The sequence below is a fragment of the Accipiter gentilis genome, chromosome 4, assembly GCF_929443795.1.
Source record: "Accipiter gentilis chromosome 4, bAccGen1.1, whole genome shotgun sequence".
NCBI lineage: Eukaryota > Metazoa > Chordata > Aves > Accipitriformes > Accipitridae > Astur > Astur gentilis.
The window spans coordinates 42,358,725-42,369,775 of NC_064883.1; the positions used below are offsets into that span (position 1 = coordinate 42,358,725).

The window sequence follows — 11,051 nt, forward strand, 5'->3', positions numbered from 1 at the left end:
TCTCAAGTCTGTCTCTCCCTATTAAGAAAGCTTAATAACACCGAGTTTACAAGCACTCCATTAGCATGTCCACAGCTAAATTTACTGCTACAGAGATTTATGATGGATATCATGCATTTTAGGGGAAATCTTCCAAGAAAGTTTGACCAAAAAGCTGTTTTTCGCAATTCGCTAACACAATTAGCAATAAGAACCAGTGTTACTGCCCATCATTTTAAATAGTTCCAACTTTTAGTAAAAGATTACATCTCCAGACATGGACTTGGTGGGCAAGCTGCTAACACTCAGAAATAAAATAGATGCTGCCAAGTTTAAATAGACAAATGTTCTGGGGAAGAGCTGATTCTCTCCAAGATTTCATCAGTTGCAGAAGGAAGAAGCCTCCCAGACGTGCATTTGTCAGCCAGCATATGCACCCCTCAGGTGTGCTCAGGAGCACAGCACACCCAAGTTTCCCAGCACTAGCCAAGATATTTGCATTAAATTGAAACTATTTAAATAGTATTCTTGAGAAATTAAAGTGTTAAACATTTATCATGTTCCTAGCAGTACTGGAAGCAACTGCCACATAGAAACCAAACATGGGAAAGTGTGAACTACTTCCACGTGAAACACCCCATATGGGTGGGTTTTTTTAATACCCCAGAATAGCTGAAAGCAGTGGGAACCCTCTCTGCCCTCCCCTCAAATCAGCAGGAAAAGCAGCCACACCACTTCGATAACAAAAATGTATCCTTCCCAGCCAGCCTCTTTCACCACCACTTGGCTTTGTGTGTCCTAAATCTGCTTCCTAGTGTGCATTTCATCCTCCTTCCTACCAGAGAGCAAACAACAGAAACACTAAACAAAGACACACACAACTAAACACCTTTTGCTTTCACTTCCCAAGAGGTGAAGATCGACTGAATTTAGTCCTATCCAGGTAGAGCAATGGTATCAAAGGTCTTGAAGAAATGAGATGCGCCAAGGAAGTATTCAAAGGAAAGCTAGCCTGGATGCAGGAGTACCCTGGCTATTCAGTCTCACTATGGAATACACAAGATATATTTGTGTATGTTCAAGCAGCTGAGAAACTGCAGTACTGAGCATTACTCACTTCAGTGCTCAAGCAGACCAAGTACTATGAATGACTGCTGACATTATTTTTTTTTAACAGATCTACATTTGCCCAAAGTTAATTTTATATAAGCTTTAACGTAATATAAAACAACGAAAAGGCTTTTCTACCAACTTCAAGTGGAAAAAGTCTACAAATGAGCACAAAAAGCAACTCTTCAAATGAATTAACCAGCCTGAATACTGGGAATACGCTGTAGGAATCAATTTTGTTTAGCTAGGCTGGGGGAGAGGAGTGGGAATCCGCGAGGAAATGCTAAAACAAAACATATGGCATGAAGACTGAAGTCTAAACGCTCAATTTAGTTCTCAAGCAGTTATATTTTATAGAGTGTAACATTTTTCTTGAATGGGTTTTAAATAGTTAGGCATATGAAACTGGCTGCAGCTAGCACATAAGACTCGGAGGTAAAAATCAACACCACGCTTCAAAAAAGAAACCTAAACAGTAATCATTGGACAAGAGCCTCCCATTCCAGCCTGGTTTTTACATCTAAAGATTTCAATCGCACCTGATGAGTACTTACAGGCTGCTCTTTTCCAATGGCCATGCTTTTTCAGTATTTGCGATTTCTACCAAATACAAGATGGGTGACCACAAATGTTTTGATAAAGTTTGGGGAAGCAGAAATCTTAATTCTAAGAGGTTCCCCTATGCCTGCAAAAGAAAGTTTCTGCCACACAGGCATGCATACACTCACATGCTGAGCTTGGAAAAAACGTGGCTAGGAATCTAAATATTCAACTGCAAAAGATCAGCATGTTCACAGGCAAAGCCCAACTCAAAAGCTACACAAACCGCAGTCACTAAAAACCCTAATCATTCAGTAAATGGTGACTTCAATTTTCAATTTAAGCTTGATTTCTGAGGGGAGAAGAAACTCCCACCACATCTGTTCACACAGCCTGCACCGTCTTCATTGCTATGAAGGAATCTGTCAGGGGAGAAAGGGCACAGGAACAGAGCAAGGGAGCACTCCCACCGCTAATTTATCTTCTGTTTCTGGCACAGACTGTTCACAGCAAAGAGGATGCTCCTAAATCAAACAGCCACAGCCAGCGCGGCTCTCATCTTTCCAAAAAAGTAGCAAAATGAGAATGACCCAGTTCCAATCATCTTCACTACCGCTACCAGCATTTCCAACAGGAATTGTGAGATCCAAGGGAACCTGCATGTGCAAATATCTGATCAGCACAAGCAGTATGAGGTCGAATTTTTTTTCAGGCTTCAAAAAGACAACTGCCATGATTTATATGCAATCCACGCTTAGAAGACCACCTTCACAACCACCAGCACAGATTACACTTTTCTTTTTAGATGAAAATGTAGATGTTTCCAGAGGCAGTATTCACCTGCAAAGACAATTGCTACTCTGGGGGTACATTTCACAGAAATGCTTTATAAATTGCTTCTTCTACCCCACCTCCATTTTATCCTTTTTTGAAATGAAAGTCAGGTTCTGATCCTGAGCAAGGTTCCTTGACTCAGTGGAACAGAAGTTATCTCACCTAAGGAGGGTACTCAGCAGTTACTAACACTAACCAAGCATAATAAATGCAGGCATTAATCCATACCTTTATAATGGCATGAGTCATTCCCAGTGCTGAGTAATCCTTTTTTTAGTATTAGCCAGAATCAGGAGGGCAGTTTTACAGGAGTTCCCTTTGCAGGCAGAAAACTTGCTCTTCCAATTCCTGCACCAGAACAGTATGGAGCCATCCACGTCAAATGAAAGCCACATATGGCTACTTCCAGGCAAAATCAGCACAAATTCATGAATTGGACTACACATCGATTTCCTTTATTCTGATGTGGAAAAATAGCTGAGCTGGTAATCTACTGAATGTTGGACTCTAAATGTAAAGAGCAATATCTTTCATCAGGAAACAAGTTAAATCCTTTAAAAGCACCAGTGCAAGGTTCAACTCTTTCCACACCAGGACGTCTCTTTGTTCCCTGCTGAAAGACTTTTACAGCTCTACAGAAGTAAAGAGAGCTCAAAAAAAAACAACCAACAAACCAAAAACCCACAACCCTTGAGGTTTACAGGAGACATGAAGCAGGAGGCATTGCAGTCCAGCTCAGTTAACACAGTGACATTTTGTCCCACAAATCATATACATGCTAGGAAACTTGAGTCACATCTCCATCCAGGACACTAGCAGACACACCAATGTTTGAAATGAGTAAGGGGAGGGCGGGGGATGGGACAGTTAAAAAGAGAAACCATATGTTTGCAATATACACATTTCAGTGTACACTCCATCACACACCAGAATGCCAACACAATCATTCAGTGAGCAGGCAACGTCCAGAAACACAGTTTACAGAGGGACAGGGAAACTATACGGAAGAAATTAAATACTTATTTCCTGATTTCTCTCCAAGCTCTGTCAGTTAGCGTGAAACAATGACACATCTCTGTGCTGCTCGTAATACTTTGAGGCTGTAGGATGTGCGTCCCCAGCAGCAAGTTCTCCTAAGAGCAGAAGTGCATTTACATTCCCTTTTGTTCCCATCCCACCCTGTTCCCCAGCTACAAAGAGGCAGATTGTCCTGTTCGCTCCTGTCGTTGGACGCTCGAGCTCAAATCCTTGCTTTGTGCTACCAGAGCACCCCTTTGCAGGCTCCCAAAGGAAAAAAACATTTCTTACACACATGGATACAGTTTCCTTCCCCCGGGAAATGGGTGGCATGTTCTCCCCCTTCCTCCCTGCACCTTTATCTCCTGCTCCTCAAAGAGGCTGAACATCATCCTCCCCAGGGCGCATTTTGCAAAGGAGGTTTAAAGGGTTGATCTGTACGATTACACCTTCCCCATCTTTACAGGGAGTTTGTCTCCTGCCTAAAGCACAGCTGCTCCCACTAAGCAAAGGGAGAGGACAAAGCCTGATCCCACAGAGCAACAGGGATTTCCAGAAGGATTTCCCCCCCCCCCCCTCCACAGCTTTAGTTCCTTCCTACTTTTAAACAATGCCAAGAATTTAATCTCTTAAAACAGCATTTTCACAAACTCTCCCACCCTCCTTAACAGAAAACAAGTCTCCCCATGAGGCAGAGATGGAAGGCCTGGGAATGATAGCGCTATGTCATTTATAAACTTCAAATAAAAGCACTCCACAAAGATTACTCTAAAAATTAACCTCCTTCCTAAAAGCCTTTGGCCAGGAGCCTGCCCTGCCGCCTCCTGCTTTATTTCATGCCTCCGGAGAGCGAGACAGCAGGCACTGACCTTAGAGTCACCTGTGGCACCACCTCAGATGTGTCACATACTCACCCTAGAGCAATATATCCCTAAAACACACACCCCAACAAAATGGTTGAGACAGCCAATAAATCAGCACAGCGGGAGGTCTTTGGTAACCGTGCAGTTTAAAGTCAAGAGAGAGTGGCAGAGGGGGGGAATCATTTAATGGAAAGAGCAAGGGCTGGGGCCTCGAGCTGTGAGGACAATGAATGAAAATTCACAGCAGCAGCAAAAAAACAGGATAAAAGGCTTGTTCAGCGGCACTAAACGCCCCGTCCCTGTCCCCTGCACAGACCAAAGCAACGTGGGGCTCCAAAACTGCTAAGAGAGGAGTCATCCCCCCCCCCCCCAGAATGAATGGGGGTACCCTAGAAGGACAGATCCCACCTACGCTGTGGAGTTTGCTCCTGCAGACCGCCTCACGCCCAGCGCATCCAGATTCGCACGCTGACGGGTGGACAGAAGAGCCCCCACAGCGTGGACGGACCCTGTCCCGCTCCGTGCCTGCTCACCCTGCCATGAGGATACGCACACCCCTGTGCAGAAAAGGGAAGCAGAGGCTGGAGATGAGACCCCCTCCCACAATTACCCCATGTCTCTGCTGCGGGTGAGGCAGACCCACGTCCGCCCTCTGTGGGTCCCACACACCCGTGAGGAGGGGGAGCAGACCAGCAGACCCCCACCCCCCCCGCAGCCCACGGAGAGGCTGCAGAAGCGGAGCCCCAGGCCGGCCCCCACCCAGCCCTTCCCTGAACACGGACACCCCACGGCGGGGGGACCCGGACCCAGAGACACCCCCTAGGAGGTGAAGGGGGGGGTAGGGCTGGGCAGACCCCACCCCCTCAAGTGAAGGGGTCTCCCAGACCCACACCCCCCTCGGGGTAGAGGGGCAGACCCCCTTCACACCCTCCCCACACATGTATCGCTGGGGGGTGGGGGCACACAATCTCACTCCCTGACGGCGGAGGGGGTGACAGGACACCCCCCTCCTTTCCCTCAGCCGAGGGGGTGACAGGACACCCCCCTCCTTTCCCTCAGCCGAGGGGGGTGACAGGACACCCCCCTCCCTTCCCTCAGCCGAGGGGGGTGACAGGACACCCCCCTCCCTTCCCTCAGCCGAGGGGGGTGACAGGACACCCCCCTCCCTTCCCTCAGCCGAGGGGGGTGACAGGACACCCCCCTCCCTTCCCTCAGCCGAGGGGGGTGACAGGACACCCCCCTCCCTTCCCTCAGCCGAGGGGGGTGACAGGACACCCCCCTCCCTTCCCTCAGCCGAGGGGGGTGACAGGACACCCCCCTCCCTTCCCTCAGCCGAGGGGGGTGACAGGACACCCCCCTCCCTTCCCTCAGCCGAGGGGGTGACAGGACACCCCCCTCCCTTCCCTCAGCCGAGGGGGTGACAGGACACCCCCCCTTTGCCGAGGGGTGACAGGACACCCCCCTCCCTTCCCTCAGTCGAGGGGTGACAGGACACCCCCCTCCCTTCCCTCAGTCGAGGGGTGACAGGACACCCCCCCCTTTCCCTCAGCCGAGACACACACACATACCCCCCCATCCTCAAGCGAGGGGATACCCCCCCCGCGGTGCGCACAGACGCCGGGGGAAGGAGCCGAGGATCCCCGTCCCCCCCCCGCCGCCGCCGCTCACCGATGACCTCCTGCAGCTCGTAGTCATCCTTGTTGATGGACCAGGGCAGCGCGCTGGGGTCCTCGGCCATGGCCGCGCCGCACCGCGCCGCGCCCGCCCGCCCTCCGCGCCGCGAGGGGGAGCGCCACGCAGGGAACCGAGGGAACGGAGAGGCGCTGAGCTGCCCCGAGCGGCCCGGCTGCCCCGACCCCCAGCCGAGCCCCCGCCGGCAGCAGCACCCGTAACTCGGCCGCCTCCGCCGCCGCCCGCCGCTACCGCCGGCCAAACTTTGGCTGCTCCCTCCACCTGCCCATGCCCAGAGCGCCCTGACGTCACCCGCGCACGCCGCCGCTCGCACGCCACGCCCCGCTACGCCCCGCCCACTGCAAGCGGGGGGAGGGCACCGCCCGCCGCCATCTTGAGCGTGGCGCCCGCTCCGCCTCCGCCACACCACGGCTTAGTCGGTTGCCGCCACCGGCCTCGGGGGACGGGCCGGTACGGGGGGCTGCCGAAAGCGGACGGCGGAGGGGGGAAGTCCGTGAGGAGGAGAAAGGCAAGGGCGGGGATGCCACACACAAGATGGCGGCTGCCCCACATCTTCCCCTCCCTCAGCCAAGAGGCGGGAGGGGCTGCTGGTTTAAGACCCACCGCGGGCTGCGATTGGCTGCCAACTGCCCGATCCGCAGCTCCTATTGGAGAGGGAAGCTGTCAGTCGCGTCTGGTCCTGCTGAGGGGGTCCCTCCGGTTGAGGGGCCTCTGGTCGGGGCTGGGAGCGAAGGCCGGGCAGCGGCGGGAAGGGGCGGCCGGGCTGGGCCTGGGCCTGGGCCTGGGCCTGCCGTGAGGGGGATTCGGAGCCTGGCGGGTGGGAGGTGGCCCCGGGCGCAGAGTGCCAGCAGCCCCGTGGTGTCTCGGTGGTGAGCTGGAGACATGGGAACCCACCGGACAGGAGGGTGGAAAGCCATGGCGTGGCCTTGCCCGGGTTTGGTCAGGGAGGGACGTTTTAATCCTGAGGCAAAGAGGGACAAGCCGCTGCCTCCAGCCTCCCATTTCCCCACCAGCTGCAGCCCTGCAGTGAGCAGGTGTGGAGCCCGGCCCAGGCGCTTCGGGATCCACATTCCACGTTTAAAAATAGGTCCCGGGGTTACGATAGGTATGGAGGGATCAGGAGGTCTGGGTTTCTCTTTGCCATCTCTGAGGATAAGCAGTTCTCCAGTTTCCCAGCTGCTGGATGCTTCGGCTTGCTCCAAGCTGCAATGTCAACATTCGTGGATATGTCCGACACCCTTATCCTATCGCTCATGGCCCACAAGTCCGTAGCTGGAGCTTTGTTGATCTGGATGCATTCAGGAGTACATCTGGTGGTCAGTGGGGAAAAAAAATACCAGATTAAAAGAGAGAGGAATATGAGGCTAACTGGTGCCATGAACCCACGGAGGCTGCTGCCTATATATTTAGGTTTAAAGTGTTTGCAGTTTGGGAATCTATTTTTTCTTCCAACGTAAAATAGATAAAATGGCGCATCTCGCTATTGCCAGGCATGATAGTAATCATCAGAATTGACTGGGCATTTCTGTATCAGGTTTTATTCTTCTTTGCCAGTCACTGTTCTTGTAGCTTGATGTCAGGCACTACTGTGAGTCAAAGAACATCAGTTATACATATTTTTAGCTTATTAGGACAAATTCCTGAGATGCCTCTGATGAACCAGGCTTTGTAGAGGGCCACGGTACCCTGCCAAATGCATGGTCTGACGCCAGTATTTTCTCTTGCGCTACCTAACGCAGGACACTGACTCCTTCCGACTGCTCTTTTTTTGTCTTACAGAAGCAAGAGGCCCACAGTCCCATCTCGCTGCTGTGCGGGCACTCAACAACGATGCTCTCTGTCATAAGGCAGAACTTCCAGCTGAAAAGCTGTTTGTTTTTCTTACATGTCTGTGTTAAACATTCCTCTGATGAGCGATTTTTAATATTTGCTACATATGCTTTAATTACTGCTCGAAACTGTCTCTGTGATCTTTTAACTATGTCATAAAAGGAGTTTATATAGCAATTAAAAACAGGTTTTACCCCAGAGCATGCACCCGAGTAGGCAGTGTCATATTTCTGATAGCTAACAGCATGTTAGAAATGGATCTGAGCCAGGCATCAACAACAAAAAGAGACTTATATATGCTTAATTTTACCACAGTGTTTTTAAAGTCAGAACCATATTTTGAATTCTCTTAACTTTGGGCCAAAAATCCTCCCCCTGAAGGCAATGTTAAAACTGTATTGATTTAGATCAATGGGGCAGGATTAGGTCCACAATGAGCCTTGTTCTTTAAGAATTAGCACAGACTTTGATCGAAATTAAAATTTAAAATGTGCACTGACAAGACCACCAGTGGCCACATAAGCATACACAGAGGAATGCCATATTTTAGTTTTTCAGCTCTGCAGTGAAAAATTCATCTCCACATTTTTAAACCAAAATCTCATTCACACAGAATCCGGATCCCACAAATTTTGTGTTGTTTTTTAAAGAAACTCAGCATTTGGAATCCCTTAGAAGTCAGGCATTGCTGTTCCATTCATTCATCCAACTGGTTGTTTCAATCCTAGTCTGATGAGGGATGAAAAAATGGAGCTGGCTTCCTTGAAGATCTTGATCCTTAGCCCCCTTCAGATCTCCAAGCAGCACCTTCTCCTGTTTCATTGTTAATATTCTGCTCATCCTACTTTTCCTGATTTGCTTTGTCTGTCTCATGTAGGTTGTAAGCTCTTCAGGGCAGAGGCAATGCCTCTATTTTTAAAAAAGCCTGTGAAGTGGTGCTGCTGAATCAAGTGGTTTGTTGCAATAACAAGAAATTTTAGTAGAAATCTGAAGCGTTTCCTGGTGTGTATCCACCTCTGCTCTGGACCAGGCTTTAGGGGAGACTGAGAAGTGGAAAAACTTCAGACGTCTTTCAGGCAGGAAGGCTGCAGTCTAAGAAAAAGTCTCAGAGCTGGGTGTCCCGTATTTTTTGACTTTGAGTAAAACACCACGGTGATTAGAGTAGGCAGTGCCCTCCTCCTGTTGATTCTGCTGCAGAGTAAAGGCTTTTTTCTGACACCTGCATTTCACTGATGTCCCCAGGGCTGGTGTTCCCCGGCAGCTGGCTGGGAGCCTTTGCACAACAGGCACACAACACATGCATTCGCGCAAAATGCTCTCATTCTTGTAAGGCATATGGTTTCCTGCGTTTGTGGGCCAATTACTTACCGTTTCAATGAAACTTACTGGCACTATGCAGCTCTTTGCCTTTTTTCTTTCCCGTTCATGTAATACTGGCTATCGTAAAACTGATGTTTAATGCATAGATTGGTGATTCTAATACTCAGCGCACATATGTTACTAGCTTTAGTACCTGTAAAGGATCCTTGATGGCTGGTGTATTTTATCATCATCACAAGCATGAACATAAACTAACTTCATTTACACTTGGGTTGTAGAAAACTAGTCTAAACTCTAGTTTGCGTATCGAGGCACTGCAGATTTCATCTTTCTATTCATGTAGACTCTCAGATACATAATTTTCTTCTTGTTACAGTTAAAGCCGAAGTTGCTCTTTCAGAACAGCCCTGCAGAGGTATTTGCTCTCACAGTTCAGTAGTGTTGGGGGCCATGGCATTTGTTGCTGCGTTTCTAGTTAAAGGCTTTTTAAGGCATCATAAACCTCTGTTTGTAAGTGCCTGTGCATTAGCTACCATGATTCTTGCAAACAATAGCAGTTAATGTGCTTATTGAACTGCTTGGTACGGGCATGGTTTGCTAAAGCGAGGGGGGAGCCCAACAATGCCTGTCTTATTGCATTCAGAATAGGGCGAGTGCGCGTCGGCAAGCAGAATGCCTGACCTTGTTTCACTACAAAATTTGCCCGCTATTCTTTCTTCATGGAAACACTTCCAGGTTTATTGAAGGGACCTTACTTACTCTGTGAAACAGCAGCTGATTATTTAACAAAGTACACTGCACTTTATCTGCGGGGATTTCTCCTGGCAGCTTTGGTTTGGGTTTTGAGAAATAAGGCAAGGACCATGCAGTGGAGGAAGGAGCAGTGATTTAAAAACCTCCAACTGGAGCAAGTTTTTAATAATAGTTGTTTTCAAACCACAAGTCAAATGCCAGTCTAAACCACAGCAGCAGGTTTTCCTAAGTGATCCTGTGTACTACCACGTATCTCCGCCCCGTCATTGAGTGCCGGTGTGCTAAGTCATTCTAAATTCACCTTTGAGGTCACTTTGAAGTCAAGTAGCTGAAGGCCCGGTTTTAACAGGTGAATTCTGGTTCTCACAGTATGTTTACTGAAACTGGCTTTCGCTCTGCAAACACACTTCTTATCCCATCACCACTGCCTCTCACACAGAAACGCTGTGCTGTTCTCTTACTTCCTCCACCAAAAATATCCCCCAGATTTTAAGCTCCAGGAAGCAAGCGAAGGGCTTATGACCAAGACAAGTTCTTCTTACTCTTCTAAGCATATGACTTTTTAGTATACAAATTGAAAGCCAGTTAACCCTTTCTGTAACAAATTATAGCTTTGCTGCCTCCTTCAAAACTAATATAAAATCGATGCTAGGATTAAGAAATAGTAAGATCTTGATTACCACATACCTGAACCACAGTTTACTAATCAGCTCTTGCTCTGCTCTGGTTTACAATAATGCTTTCTTCATACTTCTTTGTCTTTACAAAAGCTCATGAAAGACACTTCACATGCCTGCACCTCTTTTCGCCCTGGGAATGTCGCAGCTCCTAAGGACAGAAGGGTTTTCCCACTGGCCTTTTCTGTGGAGGGTAAATCTCCATCATAAAACATTTTCTAAGCAGCTGAGCAGGATAGGGGGGTTGAGAATGTGTTTCAGAGCTTTTTCCTTTATTGTTGAAAGTGCAGAATAAGCCTGACGCAAGCATCCAGACCCTGACGGACAAGCAGGTACACCTGGCCTGACTCCTCTTTTGCAGTTGATGAAGGGTGGCCAAGGACTGTTGGTTCTATTACGTAAAGCTTTGTGTGTGTGTATTTAAGACCGTTTCAGA

At 48.9% G+C, this 11,051-nt stretch overlaps 1 protein-coding gene and 1 long non-coding RNA gene across 3 annotated transcripts in view; one reads left to right on the forward strand and one right to left on the reverse strand.

Moving 5' to 3' along the window:
- Nucleotides 1-6,285, reverse strand: part of OXSR1 (oxidative stress responsive kinase 1) — a 94,568-nt gene extending 88,283 nt beyond the window's left edge. For both annotated transcript variants that reach the window (XM_049799139.1, XM_049799138.1), the window contains exon 1: nt 6,012-6,285. In XM_049799139.1, coding sequence (XP_049655096.1) covers nt 6,012-6,081 — 70 coding nt within the window. In that variant the 5' untranslated portion in view covers nt 6,082-6,285. The remainder of the gene's footprint in view (nt 1-6,011) is intronic.
- Nucleotides 6,286-6,786: 501 nt separating this feature from the next.
- Nucleotides 6,787-7,993, forward strand: LOC126038054 (uncharacterized). Its single transcript, XR_007505865.1, has 2 exons — nt 6,787-7,069; nt 7,815-7,993. It is a non-coding gene; the product is annotated as an uncharacterized LOC126038054 (long non-coding RNA).
- Nucleotides 7,994-11,051: the final 3,058 nt, after the last annotated feature.